The sequence below is a fragment of the Thermoascus crustaceus genome (assembly GCF_041956765.1).
Source record: "Thermoascus crustaceus strain CBS 181.67 unplaced genomic scaffold VTN00scaffold_4, whole genome shotgun sequence".
Classification (NCBI taxonomy): Eukaryota; Fungi; Ascomycota; class Eurotiomycetes; order Eurotiales; family Thermoascaceae; genus Thermoascus; species Thermoascus crustaceus.
Window position 1 is genome coordinate 2,547,860 of NW_027192530.1, and position 20,402 is coordinate 2,568,261.

A 20,402-nucleotide genomic window follows, 5' to 3' on the forward strand; every position below is an offset into this window, starting at 1 on the left:
AACTTCTTAGATACTAAGTACTGTCTTACTATATATTATTAATAACTAATAGTTATAACTTTACTAAGTAGCCTATACTCTAAAATCTCTGCAGCTTAAGCTAAGACTAAAAAGCTTTAAATAGCTGTTAAATATACTATAGAGGTATTCTAAGTCTCTAATAGTTTTTAAAGTTTTTAAATCTTTTATTTTAGTTACTTAATTCTATCTATATATTGTTGTTTACAGACATTCTATTCTGTATTTTAGACTTTAAGCTCTCTTATAAGTTATCTCTATAAATATTCTAGCTCTTATTATTATTGCTATTTTTATAGCTTAACTATAGCTACTAAAGTCTAATACTGCTTACTTCTGCTTTTAAAAAGTTCTAGATCTAAATCTTTAGATACTAAGTATAATATTATCTATTTTTAATAGTACTAATTTTAAAGATGCTGCAGTCTAATACTTAGTTTAAAGACTAGCTTAACTCTCTGCTACTTTATTTTAAGCTTTTTTTCAGATCTTTTAAAATTTATAGTAGTTTTAAAAATATGTAAAAGCTCTAATATACTAAGATTAGTATATCTAATAGTAGTAGTAGTTTACACAGTTAAATAGCTGAGTTACTGTATAACAGCTATAATATACTAAATAGACTACTACTATAGAGCTCTAAGGCCTTTATAGTAGTTTTTTAAAGCTAAAAAACTTTTTTAAACTAATTAATATATTAAAAAGACATGTTTTATCAGATGTCAATTTTTAATATTTTAGTTACTTTAGATTACTAGATTTGCACCTCTATCTAGCTTAAATACTTTAAAGTTTTATTAATTAATAATAAAGTAGTAATTTTTCTTAAAAATAGTATTTAATTTATAGTAATTTATATAAAAATAGAAATCTTTATTAGTTTTTTCTTAATAAATAGTATAGATAATGTAAAAGATACTCTACTAGAGACTATAAAATTTTTATTCAGATTCTTTATTAAATATTTTTTAATAATTTCTAATTTTTTGCAGACTACTTGTATAGAGAATTATATTTCAGAATATTTTTATTAGTTAGTTTAATTTTATAATTATACAGTTAGTAAAATAATAGCTTATTAGAAGTCTTCTTAAAAAAATATTTTTTATAATTTATATTAGACTAGCAGATTTAAATTAATTAAATTTTCTTTATTATTACTATTTGTAGAATTTGTCTTTTCTTTAATAATTTAATTAATTTTATAAAAAATTTATAAGAAAAATCTTACTTTTATACTACTAGATATTTTAATAGAAATTTATAGCTTTAATTAAAGCTATATTAATTATAGAAAATATTTCTAAAGATTTTTTAAGTTTTTAAGATTTTAAACTTTTAGTAATAAATTCTCTTTCTTATAATACTTAGTCTATTTTAGCCAGATCTAAATATTTATTTATATTAAAGCTGTGCAGAAATTAATATTTTTTAAATTAATACTAAAGTCTTTTTTAAGAGTTGTTTTATTCTTTATTACTATTAGTTTATTCTAATAGTTTTCTATTCTGCTAATGCTAAAAATTAGATTTTAGTTATTTTAAAATTATGTAAAATATAATCTTCTTACAGACTAGACAAATTCTATTAATTTTTAGATGCTAATTAAACTAAACTAGGCATTTATTATATATATCTAGTTATATATTATACTACTTGCACTACTTCTATTCTAGTATTATATTATACTAATCTAAATTAGTAATTAGTATAAGTATATTAGCTTAGCAGCACTTATTTACTAATAGATATAGTATAATAATATATATAATTTATTCTTTAGTCTTACTATTATATCTACAGATATTATAGTTAGAGTTAAGAACAAATACTATTGTCTGAAAAGACTTAGCTATATTAATAGTAATTAAGATATTAATAAATATAAATTTATTTACTTTGAAATTACTTAATATTTTAAATATAATATTTAATATATTTTTTAAAACTTAATTAAATACAGTAAAATGTTATCTACCTAATAGTTAGCTTAAATTTAATAAAAAAAGATTAATTTAATACTTATATTTTAGAAAGCCTTTTTTTAAAGTTTTTCTTCTTCTTTCTAATTAGTTATTATATTAGAAGATTTTTTAATTATTTTTAGCTTTTTCTGATCTGCTACTGCTAACTTTTTAATTAAATAGTTAAAAACTTTATACTCTCTTTTTTTATAATAAAAGTATTATCTTTTCTTTATTTATCTTTTTAATTATTCTTTATTAGTTTTAAAGGCTTATAGTATAAAGCAGATTTAGTAGCAGTTATAGTTATATATATTAAGAAAGTTTTTATTATCTGCTAATTTCTTAATTAATTTTCTTAAATTAGCTGTAAGCTGTTTACCACTTAAAAATAATAGATTAAAAACTCTTTAAAAAGTTAGAGAGAGATTTATTTAAAGATAATAAGCTTTTAAAATTTTTAAATTAGTTTATAATATATTTTTTTTATATTTAGTTTTTAAAATCTAAGTTTCTTTAGCAAGATAAAGAAATTTAGTAATAAAAGTTATTTAAAGATTTCTAAACTTAAATTTAGGATTAATAATATAGTTTAAATTAAAATAACATAATCCACAAGTGAGCCAATCACCCAAGCAAGCTGATCACCCCAACATGTCCGCACCTACTTTTCAAAATTCAAGGCCATTTTATTCAACCAAAACTACAATTATATACAAAAGAAATTAGGAAATATTATAATTAGAATATTGAAGCCTCCTATGCCCTATAATATGACAGTCACTGCATCTTGGAAGGGCACATATATGTGGTGGAGAGGCTGGAGCAGCAGTTTCTACACCAGAGGCAACTGGAGCTTCAGGGACCTGATTTCTAGATTCTATAAGATTTCAAGCTTTCTGTACAGAAAGCCCTTCTGTATAAGATATCTGCTTGTTAGACCTTCTGTACTTTTGCTTTTATCTCTTATTTGCAGCATATAATTCCTGATTTTCCTTTGTAAGAATGACTGCACTATTCATTATCAATTAACAGTCTTTAATAAGCTGGTTTAAAGCTGCATTTGTTAGGCTTGGAGGACTCCATATATACTGCTTTAGAAAGCTCTTGATTGCTGTTGCTTGACACTCTAATTTAACAATATTATATGGTGTCTCTGGCACCCAGAATGCCTAAAAGTTGCTAAATTAGCTTTCAGATGGTATAGAAGTCTTAAGCTGTATATTAAGTTATATAGCACTTAATCTGGATTGAATAGCACTAATCCAGTTGCTGTAAAGCCATTGATGAGATTCTCTGATTTGTAGGTTTCTGTATGAGCATATGGATATGCTGCAAGGAAGTTAAGCTTGTTAATGTGGTTGATGCCAAGCTGCATCTTATCCTCCATTATACAGCTATATGCTCACTTCAAAACAGCAAAACAACCAACATTAAGAGGTTATAGAAGATATAATGAATATAATAATATATAGATTAGGATAATGTTGTTCTTAGTGCAGATTTTATCAAACTGAGGAGTTAAATAACTTCTATAACTATCAAAAATCAGTATCTGATATCTCCCCTTTGTACAGGCAGTTGTAGATGGAATAAACAGTTTTTGAAGTCATAAAATTCCAATCTTATCAGTGGTCCATCCATTAGGACTTATCTCAATTATCCAATTATGTGATAAGCTTGGTTCCTTATACCAGGACTGTTAATAAGTCTTCACTTTGAATATGATGCAGGATGGTAATGCCCATCTCATAGCATTAATAGATTTAATTATTGTCACCCATTCACAGTTATCAGGCTGTAGAAGAGATGAATAGCTATATATATCAGCTCTAATAACTACTTTAGTAGTAGCAATTAGGCCTATAGCAAAGCCTATCTTATCAAAATTGTAGATATCTTCTTGTAAGATCTTATACTCCATAATTGTATATTGTATAAGATTAAACTATTCACAAATGATCTTTGGATTCTCATATTTGACATACTGATAATTATATCTTTATAAGAATCTGATTTTTAGCTTATCACAATAGTTGATGAAGTTGTGAACCCAATTCTTTCCAATCTGAATTGGAGAGGTTGTCAGACTGCACTCAGAGAGAAGAATATTAGCTATATCTTGTACAGCCACTGGTCAGGAAGCTGCTCCACATTTATTTATAGATAATATCCACTGTATAAGCATATCCTCTTCAGTAATGGTTAATTTATGCCTATTAGCATGCTGCTTAGTCTGATTAATACTGCCATAAAGTCAGTTATGTAGAGTTGTATAAGGAACATCATAAAGATATGCTGCTTGATAAACAGACTGAATTTCTTGCTTTTTTAAAGTGGAAACTGCTAATAGTATTCACCCCTCTTGCTTAATAGATTTTCTTTCAGTTTTATGCAATTTGGGTGGCATGGTGGTGGTTAAATGCTTTCAATCTCTGTATGGTTGATGCAGATGTGTTGGGGTGATCAGCTCACTTGGGTGATTGGCTCACTTGTGGATTATGTTATATAGTTTTCAGATAAAAAAAGACTATTAATAGTTTAGTACTAATTTAGAGCTTTATTCTAAATATAGACTTCTCTTTAACTTAGTTCTCTATATATATTATCTGAAGTTCTTTACTAGAGTAATAGTCAGTATTTAGAGCTAATTTATTCTTTATTTTAAAAAGTTAGTTTTTAAATTTTAGATTTTTACTATCTATTAGTATTAGAAGATCTGGCAGCTTAATTAATCTTTAAGCCTCTAATATTAATAAGATATAAATAGTTAGTTAAATTATTCTATTATATAATAAAGCAGATAATCTATTATTTATACTTATTATTCTTGGTAATAAGTCTTTTAATCTGAAGATTTTTCTCTGCCAACTGCTTCTAGTAGTGGGCAGCAGCATCTTTAAATTAGTTAAGCTGTTAGAACTAAGAATTCCAAATATAAATTAATTTATTAAAGAGAATTCTGACATTCTTTTTATACTGTCTTAAGAAGTTCTCTTTAGAGAGAATAGTAGTTTTCTGATCTTGTATAATAGAGATATATTAGTGATTAACCTCTTCTGCAACTTCAAATATATCTGAAGCTCAGAATTGCAGTTCCTCAGTTGAATAAGCTATTCTGAAGATTAAATCAGTCATTCTGGGTCAAATTGAAATGGTTCAGTTAAAGAAGAGATGAGAAGGCAGAACAGAGGTATTAATAATATAGTGGTTACTAGCCTCTTATACTTCTAAGAATGGTATTATTAGTGAAAGAAGATAAGAAGAATGCTTTTGATTATGTGACAGCACTCAGTCATAGTATTATTAGCTGAAACTATAGTAGCTTGTTATACAGAATCAAAAGTATAAGAGGAAAAGAAAGGAAAGAATTCACAGGGCTTTGTGTAACATGATATATATAGGCAAGTAGGACCAGCAGTATCCCAGAGACAAAGAAATGCTCAACACCACCTACCTTACTGCCTAGGTGTCTGCCGCGCTGTCACAGCAGAGGAGAGTGCTAAGTATCAACAAAAGTGTGCACCACCACACTGCACTAATTGCCATATAGTAGAATATACTAGAACTAGTTGCCATGCAAGATAGGTGATTATTTCAAATGTAAATAGATTCAATTTTATGGTGTTATGGTCACATATACAGACATCAAATAAAATTGTGTTAGTTAGGCCACTTGCTCAGTGTCCCTGCTCACTTGGTGTCTGATTATGTTAAGTAATAATATATTATTAAGTATGAAGAACTAATGTAATTGGACACCGAGCAGGCCAGGACACTGAGCAGGCCATGTAACCAACCAATGTGACATATTCATCAACTTCAACTACAAATATGCCACCAAAACAAGCAAAACAAGTGGATTCAGCAGTTCAGCAAGAGGGCCATATCTTGCTTGCCATCAAAGCAATTCAATCAGTCAAATAAAAAGCATTTGAGTGGCTGCAAAAGCATATAATGTGAAGCAATCTATACTGACCTACTGCATATGTGGGTGTTCTGCACATATTGATGCAGAGCCAAATAGTTAAAAGCTCACAGCAACTGAAGAATCTACACTTATAAAATGGATCTTATCCATGGACCAACAGCTTTAGGCCATTGAAATGTGCATATAGGCAGGAAACACAGATCTATATGCAGCACAGCATCAATCATATTGACAAGGAATATTTCATTGCAATCTACCAGCAAGTATGCCTGCATGCCCTGACAGCATCTAATATATGCAGTGGATTTGCTGCAGGAGGCCTGGTTCCATATAAACCAGAGCAGGTGCTCGACCAGCTTTATATTCAGTTGAAAACACCTACTCCGCCAGGCACATCCCATAGCAATCAATCATCTAGCTGGACTGCTGAGACACCAAAGAATGCTAGGGAGCTGGAGAAGCAGGCAAAGCTTATTAAGCACCACTGGTGACAGTGTATATGCAGTCCTCCTAGCCCAATCAGTGAAGCAGTTGATCAAGTGGTCAAGGGCTGCCAAATTGAAATGAATAATGCAGTGCTTTTAGAGCATTAAATCAAGCATCTATATGCAGCAAATCAATGTCAGAAACACAAGTGAGAGACAACTAGATCCTATATTGATACAGGGGGTATTTTGACTGCTGAAGAAGGTCAGCAGCTTGCTCAGCAAGCTGCAGAGCTGCAAGCAGAGGTGGCTGACCAGGCTGATATACAGCCTAGAAGGTGTGCAGCAACTGCAATATTCAAGGTCATACTAGGGTCAGCTACCCAAACAGATAGGCAATTATTTTATGTGTATATAGCTTCAATTTAGGGGGCGTTGTGGTGAGATAACTAGATATTTAATATAATAGGCGTTGGTTGGTGGCCCGCTCGGTGTCCAATTACGTTAGAGCTATCTATATAGTGGTAATAGGCATTTTTATATAGTCTGGTTCTTGTATACTATTCTGTATACTATCTCTTCTAGTATACTCTATAGTATACTGTTATACCTTGTGTACCAGCCTGTGTGCTTGGTACACCTGGTATACTAGATCTTTATTTCCATTGTTCTGGATTATATAACTGATTTAGTATCTTTCTTTCTTGTGAGCAGTCACATGCTAATGCCCGTCAGATAATGGGATCTAGTCGGGTCCCTGTTTAAGGCGGCAGGCCCGACCAGCACCACATCCATTAGTAATTCAGACTACCGTCAGGGGGAGTGCCAAGAGGCATTCAGACATGCGCCGTATTCTTAACCACAAATAATCGAAGACGGAACCTATATTTTCGGAACGCAATTAAAAGTCTCTCATCAATATCATTAACTGAGCCAATATTGGGTGTCTGAGAAATCTATAGATACCTAGGTAGACATCTATCTCAGAGTATGTACTATAATCACATGTGGTCTCAAGACAATGCATTACTTATGGCCATATATCTTCAAACACCTGTAGGAGATACCTGGTACAGTGTCCATACTCCTTAGGGACAACGCAAAAATTCCACCGGAGGACCAGACACCGGCGTATTTCGTAAGACCGTTAAATTCCGAACGCGCGCTTTCGAAGCAGCATGGGCGGAAAAAAATAGAAATGTAGGCGTGGTTTTTGATGGTAGGACTTAATCTGTTTGGTTCCACGTTCCCTTTTCGGCATCTGCCTCAGCATTGTCCAGCTTTGTCTCGTTGAGCTCTCCACTGTCACTGCTCTTGGCCTCGGCGTCTGCTGGACCGAAACCATATTGTATGGCAACGCGTTCCACATCCTCATCGGATAGATAGGGCAACTCCTTGGCAGCACGGACGTAACTAATATTCTCCATGTAGCCCTTGGCAAAAATGAGATCGATCTCTTCCAGAGAGCGCCTAGCAGTCTCAGGATAGAAGAAGTAGATGATAGGTAGGAAGCATGCATTGACAACGCAAAAGAAGAGATAGGTACCCCAATGGATGCCAGCAATCATGATGGGAGTCACCATCACAATCAGGAAGTTGAAAAGCCAGTTTGTGCATGTTGAGAGGGCGTTGGCCTTTGCTCGAGTCTTGACTGGGGAGATTTCAGCGGGATAGAGCCAAGGCAAAGGAAGCCAGGTGGCACCGAAGCTTGCAATGTAGGTGAAAAGACCAACAGCTGCACCCTTCGCGGCCGACGGAGTGTTCGGTATCAGACAGGCAAAGGTGATCACCATTGAGAGGCACTGTCCAATGGTTCCATAGAGGAACAATTTCCGTCTGCCGACCCTCTCAATCAAGAACCAAGACATTGTAGCAAAAATGGAGTAGACAATCATGTTCACACCGCCCAGCAGCATCGCCATTCTGGGGCATTCTCCAATGGACTTCTCAAACAAGATTGGGAAGTAATAGATCACTGCATTGCAGCCGCCAATTTGCTGCATGAATTGCGATGAAGCACCCAAAAGCATACGGCGAAAGTGTTGCGTCTTTCCTCCCGTAAAAACCGCAGATAGAGGAGTTCCAGCTTGGCCCGAACTAGGGCGACAGTCAGCCGTGTATATTTGCTTGAAGGTGATGATACATACGCTCTAATGGAATCCAGAACAATAGACTTCTGAAGCTGAACCTCGTGAGAGGAAACCTCCTTTCCCATGAGCGCGGCGATGACAGTTTCTCCTTCCTCATATCGCTCTTTTATACAAAGCCACCTTGGAGACTCCGGTAGGAAAATCATTCCTATTACAATGACAAGGCCAAAGAATATCTGAAAAGCGATTGGGAAGCGCCACGTGAGGTCATCTGGACCGTATGATGCCCCAAAATCAATCCAATAAGCGATAAGACTGCCGAATGCAATGACACCGCCCTCAATGCAGATGAGCAGACCTCGATTCGAGGTTCGTGAACACTCAGCCTGGTATGTTGGAATTGTCGAAGTGTTGATTCCATTACCCACGCCAGTCACCACTCTGCCGACGATGAACTGGGCTAGTGGGACATGTCCAGGATAAGCAGTCACCTGGATGAGGACGCCAATAATCATGACTGCGGCACCAATCATAATTGATAAGCGTCGGCCGAGCTGATCACCGAGCCAGAGGATGAACATTGCGCCAATCAGACATCCTGAAAAACGCCTTAGTGACAATGATACAAAATGGACAAGGGTGAGATACATACCGATTTCGTAGATGGCAGTTACAGTACCCTGCATCGTCGAGTTGTCTCTTGTAGCAGTGAAGACATCGTTAAATGGTTTGGCGTTGATGATACCACTCATGATACCCTCTGCAGACTAGAGTTAGCGAAGGAGCTTTACATCTCTATACAGAGATAAACGCACGATCGTAACCAAAGAGCAAGAATCCTGTGGTTGCGACAGTGGAAATCGACCGCGACAGAAGCGTGCCGGACATGCCGGCGAACTTGGGAACAGTCATGATGACCAGCGACTAGTGACTAGGACACGACTGATTCAATAATCCCAATCGATCCAAAGATGATCTCAGATGGCCGGTGATCAATGCACGACCTCAACACGCACTAGCGAAGCAGATGCCGCCTTGTATTAACACAACCAAGGTGTCAGGCGTCTCAACAGAACCTGCTGGAGGCGACAGCCTTGGTGGATGCTTGCGTTCCACGCTTCAGGTCAATGTCTGAACACTAAACCAGAGCCCACTTACAGGGCTGTTTCAACCATAAAGAAAAGGAAAGTATCGAAGGAACGATGTAGGAACACAGAAAGAAGAAGTAAGGTATGTGCAGAGACGAGAACCTTCTTATATAAGATGCTACAATAGGCTCCCTTGAGCACATGCCATGAAGGTGTGCAAGCCGTCAACTTGGATCGCACTACTACGTAAAAGGACACCAATACGCAACGGTTGTGGCTCTCCACCACAATCTCCCGCATTGAACCAAGGCTGGAAGGATGAAAACTCTTTCAATGAATCTGCGTGCAGTAACAGAACTCGCCCCATGCCGGTCCACTTTTGTGGGTGGGAAACGGATCAGGCCTGCAGGGACTGAAGCAAATCGGGTATCGTAGAAGGCCTCAAAGCTGGGATCTCGTCAAGCCTTCCACACGCTAATGCTCAAAAGGTGGGGGACGTGCAAATTGAAGCGGATATCTCCTGGAGGCGACGCTTCTGTGGCCCATGGTCTCTTCGCCGGGAAAGTGGACCTAGTAGGCTCGCTGGACTTGCCCTAGCGGTGGATAAACGGCGCATGGCGGTACACTTTACGGAGTAAAAAGTGGAGATGATGAAACAGCAAGCGGAGACAGCGGGAGGGGGAATAATCACTGTTACCACGGTATTATTCTTCATAACTTTGCCAGTAGGGGTGGCCCGGCGGGTGTGGGAAAGTGGTTGTGTTTGCCGGCTCGGCACAGGAGGGAATAATACTCCCAAGTTTGTGTAAGTAGTGAGGTAGGTCTACCGGCACTACTTCCCAAGTCCCTGCTCCGGAGAGATATGACGGCATATGTAGGTAGACGTGATAGCCCAGGTACCTTAGGTCCGCATTATGCAGCATAGGTAGTTACCGATAAACACTATGATCGAGGCGCGCTGACTACCGTGCAACTAGCGCTTATCAATCTGTTGCTACCTACCCAACCTGATGGAGGTCACCCCAGACCGCATGCGAGAAACATGGCCCGTCGATAATATGTACCTCTCAGTACATACCGTGCTTCAGCCCCAGACGATAGGGTGCCGCGAGACCCTTTTTTTTTTTTCTTCGCAAGCGGTAGGAAGCCGAATACGGACCTGGGACCTAGGTAGAGTAGCATCGGGGGGAATCCTAAAGTAGCTTGGGTTCACCAAGGCTGGCGATCGGCAAAAATTCCGCTTGTTCATAATACATCAAGCTTTTGCCGCGCCGGCCAAGACTTCTTGTATGCTACTCCCCACGTAGCGCTCCGTAAAAGGGAAAGAGCAAGGCAACCGAGCGGGGCTTGGGACGGACAGAGGGCGACAAACTGGAGAAGGCACACAGGTGACTGGATGGTCCTGGCCCCGGGGTGGAGAGGACAGTCAGCTCCGGGGAGACGGGGTGGGGGAGTTTACCTGATTTGTTCATACTGGGGCGGCTACGAAGCACTCAGGGCGCGAGGGGGCGCCGTCCATGAAACCGGCACCCCCACAGGGCCATAAGCGACCAACAGCTAAGCCGCATCAAGCTTCAGAAGCTTTCTTTATCTTCCACCCCGCGGATCCCCGGAGCGCCATCGACCCATAATGACATCAGGCCTACTAACCCGGCCCATCGCCTGCCGTCGATGCATGCGTTTCGGTTTATTGCGATTATCTATCGTTCCCAGGGGAATCGTCTGTTGTTCGGACCACTAAGAGAGGTTTGGGGAGGCGGATAACTTTGGAAAAGGTACTAAAAGGTACTATCATGGCCATCAAAATTACTCTCGTGTGCGTACTAGGCCCTAACGCGCGACAGGTAAGAAATGCTGTGCCGTGTGCGACAGGCGACACGCTGCGGCTCATCGTCGCGTTCCGCTCTCTCGCCCGATTTCAGCCCGTTTTTAGCCGATCCATTACATTTACCGCTGTTTCTGCCAGCATGGCTCGCTCTCGCTGGAGGAATAATAATGCCTCAGGGTTAGCAGTCGGTAAGACCAAGTACCGGTCCAGAGTGCACTTTTGTCTCCACTACGAGCAGGATGAATAAAGAATAAATTAATAGTAATAATGTACACAGGACTGCATGCACCACATAGGTAACTGAGTGCCTACTCTTAAGTACCAGTACGATGCTGTCACTGGCAACGAGTTTCTCAAGCTGTATGCTCTGTGATTTCGGCCATACTCAGTAGCCCTTGCTAAGAACATTAAGCTCTGTATTATTTTATTCAAAATTTTCGGTGTTAGCACATCGAGGGACCGGCTAAGTTCCTAAAGGAGATAAATGTTGAAATTTGAATAAAAGAGCAATGATCGTCCTGGGTTATAGAACGTCTGGGTATTATCATTGTCGCATTCATCTTGAGAATCTCATCAGGCAGCGCAGGAATGCACCGTTCGCACGGAAGGGATGGCTGGAGGTCATCGAATCGCGCATACGACGCAATGTACTCGTCACTGCGGCCAAGAGCATAGCGCAAGGCGCGATTCTACCGTGTCAGTGAGCCTTTTGCTCTGTGTACAGCTCTCATGGTCTGCCAGGTACAGAGATTTAGTTATCTGTTCAATGACTTGAAAAGCATATTTATGCCTGGAAGAGCCGGAGAATTTGAGTGCAAGTGTGCGCTCTCAACCAAGTACTGTATAGGTTGGCGAGTTGTACAGTGAACAGGTAAGCAACTAGTTCAATGAGCATTAAGAACATCAATTCGTTTCTAACCATCCCGCTCGCTGCTATTTGCTACTTCTCTCCGCTGAAAATAATACTTCTGATCCGAAAAACAAAGCCCCTAAAACTAAAAAGAACAGCATCTCCATGAGCCAAAGTCAAGCGTATATCATCTTGAACCTGTCAAGAGTCCTCATCAAATGCACTATGTCTGAACTGTTACATTTCTTCGATTCATCGCTTCCTCTATATGAAAGCCGAACACTAGCCGATAGAGATCCCGCAACCATGTGTACTGCCCGCTTTGCACCATTGCTTGAACGGCTCGTGCTACGTCGACAGCGCCTGCGCGAGCCGGGGGACTAACAACTTTGAATGCTGGATCAAAGACCACCAGTCTTTTATAATTCTTTAAAAGAGAGATTTGCCACGGCAAAGATCCAAAGGAATCTGAAGAGAGCGACTTCACGAACGAAGAGAGACTCTGAGTGCCACTGCGTTGGTAGCCACTGTTCATTGCAGCCTTTGTAATTAGGAGCTTGAGTCGGGTCAGATTAGGGTCCTCAGATGGAGTAGTCACCGTGTTTGTGGAAGACGTGTGTTCCGACGACCGAGAATGCCCAGAAAGGGTTGATGAGTTCGAAGGATACCTGTTCTGCTTTGCAGACCGGTTGTCGCTAAGCTGAGTTTGGCTCTGTCCATGCCCGAGAACGAGTATATTGGGTATAGAAGCTTCATCGGGAGACACCGTCGCCGTATCTTCAAAAATCGTTGTTGGTGTCTCAGGATTTCCTTCCTGACCAGTCATCTCATCGGCAATAGAGAGCTCTGATCGTTTGGTTTGATAAAAAGCTTGGGTAAAAGTCGTCTGGCTTGGGCGTGGTGTGCCGCGATCTGGTCGGATTTGGGACCAACCTTCGCGGAAGAGATCGCAAAGCTCCCAGCAGGCCTGAACTGCGGACCCAAGTAATTCCTCATCTGGCCGTTTGCCCTCTCGTTTATTTTGACGTAAACTAAAAAGCATCTCTGCCAGCGACCAGCAGGCTCGTAACAACGAATCAGCCTCCTCAGTTAGACGCATCCTTTGTTTCATAAGACGATGACATAGAGTGATATAGAAATCCAATGTCCGTTCCCGGAATGCATCAGGCAAATTCCGATCATGAGTGTTGTAGAGATGATTATTGAGCTCAAAGCTTACGCGTAGAACCGAATCTGCAAGCTCGTTGTCGCGAATTCGGACTTCGAAAAGAGCCTGGCAAAAGTCCCGACAGAGGTCAAGAGTGGGCTTGACTTGAGATGCATAATCATCGTCCCGACTGTCGTACAACTTCTGGCATAGCTTCCAGCATGATTTCCAGGCCTGTTCTTGCATATCGCCCCTTCCGCCGAAATTGAATAGACGTTCCCGATAAACATAGCTTAAACTTGCCAATGTATTACAGAGGGTCCAGCACTCTGCGAGGGCTGTCCTTAATGCATTGATCTCGTCCTCCCGATTCTGAAACTGCCAAATAGAGAAGTCCGCTTTGTCTGATCTTTCATCAACCTCAACGACCGCATCAGCGTCAAGACCTTCCGGTATATCTAACATCCTTTCAGTAAACAGTAGCGTCAACCGAGTCTACTAGACATTACCTTCAAGGTTTCTTGAATGCGGTCGTCGATCGAGATCTTCGATTTCCTGCCTTGTCTGAGCTCGAGGTGTTGCTCGCTCTGACCAGTCCTTCGTAGGAGCAATGGTGGTAGTCAGGTGCGGTGGCGAGACAGGGCTATTGACAGTTTTCTATTGGGGAGTCAGGAAGTTCCGATTGAATGATCAGTGGAGAAAGGGACCTTTTCAGGAGCTTTTGCTTTGTTTTCCAACGGTGACTTCACAGTCACGTCCGATTTCAGAGAAGGCCGCGCGTCCGAGTCATCGGTGTTATCATAGGTTTGAGCATTACTCGTTTTCTATCACACGTCTGAATTAATCACATATCTAATCGCTCCTGCCGGAAGGGATATCCTCACAAATTCACCAAAGCCAGGAGGTGCATGTATAACGGACTGTGGAGGTTCATCTTCATCCGGCCTCAACTGGAAATAGGCGAACTGTGTATTTGAAGTCCGTATCTACCGGAGAATCAATTAGTGATTTCCTTCCTAGTTTCTTTGTCTGTAATACACAGGACATACACTAAGTTCAGGCTGTCCTGAAGGCGCCGAGGGGCCCGCGGGAGCCAATATAACATCAGACTCGACCGCATTGTTGCTGGAGTCATCAATTTCCGTTCCCTCAGTCCCGTTAGACGAGGCAACAGGAGATGGGTCCGATATTTCAGTCTGACCCGCATTCAGCGTCAGGAGCGGCGGCTCAGCGGTTTGTAGCTTGGAGGACGATCGGTCAAGAGACCTAAAACATGTCAGTTAATATAGCAGACTCTAGGAAAGGCAAACCCACATCGTCATAGATCTGCCGGACTGAAAGGCAGCGGGAGAGCTTGTTAATTCGGAATATGGAGAAACAGCTGGCCCTAAGCCTCTAGGAGAGACCGATAATGGGGACTTAACAGCTATCATTGCGCCTGCAAGAGCTGCAGTGTACTGAGAGCGGTATAGGCCCGCCAGAGCTGATCAGATGCTGCCTTCGGTTTGCTTGAATTAACACGAGACTTATAGCGGGATGGAAGCAACCGTCAATAGTTGCATGGTGTGCAGAGGTGATAAAGCGAGTCTGCGTCCGGAACAAGAGTGACCGCGCCGCTGATGCGATGCCCTTTACCTTGGTCTACTCCCACCGACAGCGACTAATGATATCTTTGATGCATGTTCCTTTCTGGGAACCTTTTTTGTGCTGCACGGTTACAAGAGTGTTGGAACTTGGGGGCCGCAGCGAAGGCCATACATACCTATTAATGGCGTCTGTTGTTCCTCTGAACTGTAGAGGTGGGGTGTTGTCGGGGCGGGGTTCCTTGCTCCGGGCAGCGCTAGAAGACGAGACTCGACCATGTGGTATTTGAGTCCTTGTATCTGTGGACCACTGGGCGTCCAAGAACTACTTCCAGCCACTCAGAACAGCTTAGGGCTTGCTTACTGGCAAGGATTTAAGCGCCTGCGGCGTGATAGTAACGCACCTTCGTCCACTCAGAGAGGTTCGACTTGCATAACAACACTCCAGCACATGCAAGGTCGGCACTTTTCTTCACATCCCAACATTGTGGATTCGCAGCTTGATCTGTACCGGGTCCTTTGCTAACCAAGCAATGGAATGAGCTTCCTGTTATATGTATTGTTGCGTTGACTCGTCTTCAGCCACGGCCACGTCGCTGCAGTCAATGCAATGCATGTGTATACAACTGACCACAATGACGACTAGCGCGAATCCATTGGTATATGATATAAACCGGCTAGTAGGTTACCATATTGGCGGCACGAACTGAACTCTACCGGTCTTCGCATCTGACTTAGCATCGCAACGTTCTATCCTTTAAGTTGTCCAGCGCACATAAAAATCAGTTACAGGAGCGTATTGAGGATAACAGTAAAATATGAGGTATTGCCTTGTTATTCTAAGCAGGGAATCTCGTCTCTGTACTAGATCTAGACGCGCACAAGCCAGTTAAAGGGAACCCTGCAGGATTTGGATCCTGACAAGTGTAAACAGGGTGGACTCCCTCCCAATACCGAAAACAAATATCTTCGGGACTCTCTTTGGTGTGCAATTAACATCGTAAAATCCATCCAACTCCTGGAATCATCTTGGAACCACTGACTATACAGTATACATCACCCTTCACCAATTGGGTTCCCAACTCCACCAGGGATATCTTCCTATGGAATGAGGCCATCGAACATCATGATTCGTGATCTGGATGTATGTTGAGAGTATTGCTCCAGGATACGAGAGGCAGTAGTTAGTTAATGTAAGTGGCAGGTCAAAGGCCGTTATGAATTGCACGTTATCGGAAGTCGAGTCGGACGGTTCACTTCAGAGGGTCAGAGTATCGATAGGCATGGATGCCGGTATCACAAGCTGTCCAGTGAAACATGCAAAAGTTCATATTTGGGACTTCGCTCGGTCTCTTTCTGCCGGGTTGTAACTAGGACGAAGTATTAACAGCTCGGTTCTTCAAGCCACGGACGACATGAAAGCTTACCGGAGAAGTTTCTCGATTAAGTCGACATGAGTCATTATCATTCTACGGCAGCAATATCGCTTGCAGCCCAGTTGATCCATAGCATCGCTTGCAGGCTTTGTGAGAACTCTGTACTGATATTCATCCACGAGACATTCTTACCCATCAGGAACGCCTTCGTCGAGCAGCTGTAGATAACGCTCCCACAAGTCCCCGACAACCTGACAGATGAAAAAAAGAATCAGCCAGGGATTTGAGAAAAGCTCTTCAGCTTACGAAATTCGCCTACCTTGCCGCAAGAGAAGCAACGGACGGGAATAATCATTATGACGGGCCCAGATCTTGTTTTGATAAAAATTCAAGTTTGAATTGCAGGAAATCTGGGGATAGAAAGCTCGGTGCTTCTTCGCTTTGTATTTTGACTCTCGTGGCAGCAAGCGGCCTATTCTGAGTTAATCGACTGGTCAAGAATCTTTTTTGGGTAGTGGAGATCTGGGTTATTGAGGCGACCTTCAGCTCATTCGAACGTAGCCCCGGAGGTCTGGAAGGCTCCGAGGTCTTCAGCCAATGTGGCGGGATCGCTGCCCGCCAATTCTATTCCATTTTGGGATTAGCTAGCAGCTGCACTTCCCAGAACTTTTTTGAGATTTCCTCTCTCCGCCCAAAAAACTACAAAATACTGTCAACAGTTGCATCCATATTTTGGGAGGGCTATGTTTGGCCAAAAATTAGAGACCCGTTTCTAATCTTCACTATTATCGTCTGCGGACAACTTTTGTTAATAGCGAAATGGTCCCAGTCGTCGATCAGTCGAGCCAGCCTTCGAAAAGGCCCCGTGCTATGGATGTGCTCCAGGACACAATAAAGAGCCCCGAGCAAGGAAGATTAAAGCGGCGCCGGTTTTCTCGAGACAATGACCAAAGTTCTCAACCAGTTGTTTTTGATGCAGCAGGAGAACCTGCTGACAATTCCCATGCGACTTTGCGCGCTGAGGCCGCAGGGTCGTATGGGGACAAACTCTCTCTTGCACAGTCGCAGTGGTCCCTTGAGCAGCCTCTCGGCGGTCATTTCAGCAATCTAGACCCCGTGTTTACCGCGGATGAAAAGTGAGTCCTATTTTGAACCATCGTCTCGTGGGTGCCCAAGCATTCTGACTTCGGTTCAGATATGTCTTTCTCGGCGTGGGCAGTGCCGTCCATGTTTTTTCGATGTCGACGTCTCGTCTTTTCCGGATAATGAGAATGAAAAGTTCTCAAAAAGTCATAGGATACAAGCTTTCCCCAGAGAATCAGGAGCACCTATACATTTCCACATCCTCTGGATCTGTGAGCAAGTGGGATTGGGTTTCTGGCAAGCAAATCTCACTGTGGGAGACATCCCGTAAGACAATTTCAGCCGAGATATGTTTCATTGAGCTTGAAAATATGGTGCGCTCTGTGTCATATTTCTTGCGGGAGCAAAAGGATGGACGAAGAGAAATATCAATCAGTCCATTGGAAGAAGAGCTTCCTTCGGGAAAACCGTATGAAGTCACAGCACTGGAGACAACAAAGCGAATTAGAGACCTCAAGGTATCCCGCCGTGGTCAGGTTGTGATCGTTTGTGACGGTCAGCGTCTTTTCGTTGGTAATACGAGTATCTGCGATGTCAGATCCTTGGGGTCCATTCATTATACTTGGAGGGAAGTCGTTTTACCTGTGAATGTGACTTGTCTTGACCTTCGGGAAAGTTTACCGACAGATTCTACCACGGAGAGGTCAAAGGCTAGAACAGCCCCAACTTCTGCCGACCTGGTGCTGGGTGAATCTGGAGGTTCAATTCTGGTCTATCACGATATTGTAAATTCACTCACGCGCAATGAAGACATGTATGAAGGTGAAGGGAAGAGTGGTTCCGTTCTCCGGAGGTTGCATTGGCATCGGGGGCCTGTTAGTGTGGTCCGTTGGTCAAGAGATGGTATGTCCTCCCTTGAAAGAAATACGAAAGCAAGTCTAACTTATCAACCAGGAAACTATCTTATATCAGGAGGCCTTGAGTCTGTTATGGTTCTTTGGCAATTAGATTCCGGTAGAAAGCAATTTCTGCCGCACCTCTCCTCTCCCATCTGCAACATAGTTGTTTCCCCGAGCGGAAATCTGTATGCTCTTAAGCTCGCCGACAACTCTGTGATAGTCTTGTCGGCAACGGAGCTGCAGCCGTCTGCTACTATTACAGGCTTGCAACTGCCGTCAAAGGTGGATAATATCGGAGATCTCTCTGAGCCAATAGCAAGCTCGCCTCGTGTCTATGATTCAGTTCCTGCCGTTTTACACCCGCAGAATCCTGATCATCTTATGGTTGTGGTTCCGGCCTCTCAAACTATCCGTCATGAAAAACAGGCTCTGGCGAATTTGTCTGTTCTACAGACATTTGATGTTCGCACGGGCTGTCACCTCGCTCGTCAAGCTCTCGCTCGAACAAATCTTACAGTCTTGAACACGGGACCAGACGGAGCTGAAATAGTCACACCCGATATCAAATATTTCGATTTAAGCCAGGACGGGAAATGGTTGGCTACGGTCGATAATTGGCATCCGCATCCCCAGGACGTCAAAGCCTTTACGGCTTCTCATGTTGGTGATGAAGGCAACATTGGAGATCGTCGGGAGGTCTTCCTAAAGTTTTGGATATGGAATGAGTTGACGAATTTATGGGAATTAGTCACTCGTGTCGATGGACCCCATTTCCGGTCGCCTGTGGGTCCAGTTCCGGTCCTTGGACTCGTATCGCGACCTGGAAGCCATGAATTTGCAACGATTGGGGCTGATGGAATTTTGCGTTTTTGGGGTCCTACAACCAGGCATCGCAGTGGAATAAAGTCGCGCAGCCATGCAGATCGGCTACCCGAGACATGGAAATGTCGAAACGCTCTGGATCTGAAAGGTAACCTCGGGGGCGACGCCGTAACCTCCGGCTCTATATGCTTTTCAGAAGATGGTTCAGTACTCGCTGTCTGTCTGCATGCGCAGCCAGGATCCAATTTCGGCGTTGTTCATCTAATTGACGTTCACAAATGCGAAGTCCGTCACAGTCGGAGCGGACTATTTTGCAGTGAGCCCTTCGCAGCAAAATTTCTGGGGCGTCATCTTATCATTGCCTTGAGGGAATCTATATCCATTTGGGATATAGTTGATGACACGTTAAAGAGCGTCCTGGCACCGGATTCCGGTCTTATCAATTCGTCGTCTGAGGGAGGTCCGGTCCTATTAGCTGTGAATCCCAAGACCCAGACCTTCGCGATTACTGCTCGACGTTTTGCGAGGAACTCAGACCAGTCGAGTAGGAGACGACGCAAGACTCATTTTCATGTTGAGGTGTATGACCTTCATTCCTCCATGCCTATATTCCGGTCCAAGCTGGGGCATTGTCCCCTCACATTACTCTCGGACCCCAGGTCTGGTGATTATGTCGTTGTGGACGCGGCAGCCAATGTGCAGCGCCTTAGCTGCTGTGAGAAGGCACAGGAGGTGGTAGTTCCGTCTAGCGACCTATCATCCCATCTTAAAGCAGGGTTGGAGAATCTATTCGGGGACCGACTGCTTGGTGTTAGTCAAGACTTGTCGCCCCTGCAAAAACCTGCCATCTTTGGTTCTGAGAGAACATCTTTGCAGTCAAAACAGCTGGCTGGCATTTTTGGCACAGTGCCTTCGTTTTCGTTGCCACCTGTTAGTACCCTCTTCAGGGACGTTGTTAACTCTCTCGTCGCCAACTAAGAAAAAGGGGGAAGATGAAGTCGTCGAGTCACTCAGAGGCGGCTGTCCTTTGATTTTCTTGCGTAGAATACTATTTGATGGAGCATACTTGCAAACAGCATTATTTACTGCTTATCCCAGAATTTTCGGGTGATCTGCATTTAGAGTGGCGAGCTCTGATGAGCTCCTGAAGTTATCAGATGCCATTTTAAACTTGTGCTATTCACATTTCCTCTAATGGTGGCCTGGAATACAAAAGCACAGAGATTTAAGGTCAGCGGCTGCAAAGTGCAAGCCATGATCATCCACTCAAGATGACATGATCCTGAAATAAGACTAGA

The 20,402-nt window shown here is 42.1% G+C and overlaps 4 protein-coding genes across 4 annotated transcripts, besides 2 other annotated features; 2 read left to right on the plus strand and 2 right to left on the minus strand.

Annotated features, from left to right (window-relative positions):
* Nucleotides 1–2,533: 2,533 nt before the first annotated feature.
* Nucleotides 2,534–2,543: a sequence feature (Short protein (VTN00DRAFT_7469, KAL2009275.1) was converted to a misc_feature.).
* A 107-nt stretch (nucleotides 2,544–2,650) lies between these two features.
* Nucleotides 2,651–2,670: a sequence feature (Short protein (VTN00DRAFT_7469, KAL2009275.1) was converted to a misc_feature.).
* Nucleotides 2,671–7,564: 4,894 nt separating this feature from the next.
* Nucleotides 7,565–9,340, minus strand: VTN00DRAFT_7470 (uncharacterized protein; the record flags this gene model as incomplete). Its single annotated transcript, XM_069434218.1, has 4 exons — nucleotides 7,565–8,435; nucleotides 8,486–9,026; nucleotides 9,081–9,188; nucleotides 9,244–9,340. The coding sequence occupies 4 exons, from the start codon at nucleotides 9,338–9,340 to the stop codon at nucleotides 7,565–7,567; spliced, it is 1,617 nt and encodes a 538-aa protein (XP_069287521.1).
* A 1,969-nt stretch (nucleotides 9,341–11,309) lies between these two features.
* VTN00DRAFT_7471 (uncharacterized protein) lies at nucleotides 11,310–11,591 on the plus strand (the record flags this gene model as incomplete). Its single annotated transcript, XM_069434219.1, has 1 exon — nucleotides 11,310–11,591. The coding sequence occupies one exon, from the start codon at nucleotides 11,310–11,312 to the stop codon at nucleotides 11,589–11,591; it is 282 nt and encodes a 93-aa protein (XP_069287522.1).
* An 826-nt stretch (nucleotides 11,592–12,417) lies between these two features.
* VTN00DRAFT_7472 (uncharacterized protein) lies at nucleotides 12,418–14,774 on the minus strand (the record flags this gene model as incomplete). The annotated part of the gene is made up of 6 exons (XM_069434220.1): nucleotides 12,418–13,799; nucleotides 13,851–13,998; nucleotides 14,049–14,165; nucleotides 14,226–14,327; nucleotides 14,391–14,607; nucleotides 14,656–14,774. 6 exons carry the CDS (start codon nucleotides 14,772–14,774, stop codon nucleotides 12,418–12,420), a joined length of 2,085 nt encoding a protein of 694 aa, XP_069287523.1.
* A 2,345-nt stretch (nucleotides 14,775–17,119) lies between these two features.
* On the plus strand, nucleotides 17,120–20,082 carry VTN00DRAFT_7473 (uncharacterized protein; the record flags this gene model as incomplete). Its single annotated transcript, XM_069434221.1, has 3 exons — nucleotides 17,120–17,436; nucleotides 17,496–18,286; nucleotides 18,338–20,082. The coding sequence occupies 3 exons, from the start codon at nucleotides 17,120–17,122 to the stop codon at nucleotides 20,080–20,082; spliced, it is 2,853 nt and encodes a 950-aa protein (XP_069287524.1).
* Nucleotides 20,083–20,402: the final 320 nt, after the last annotated feature.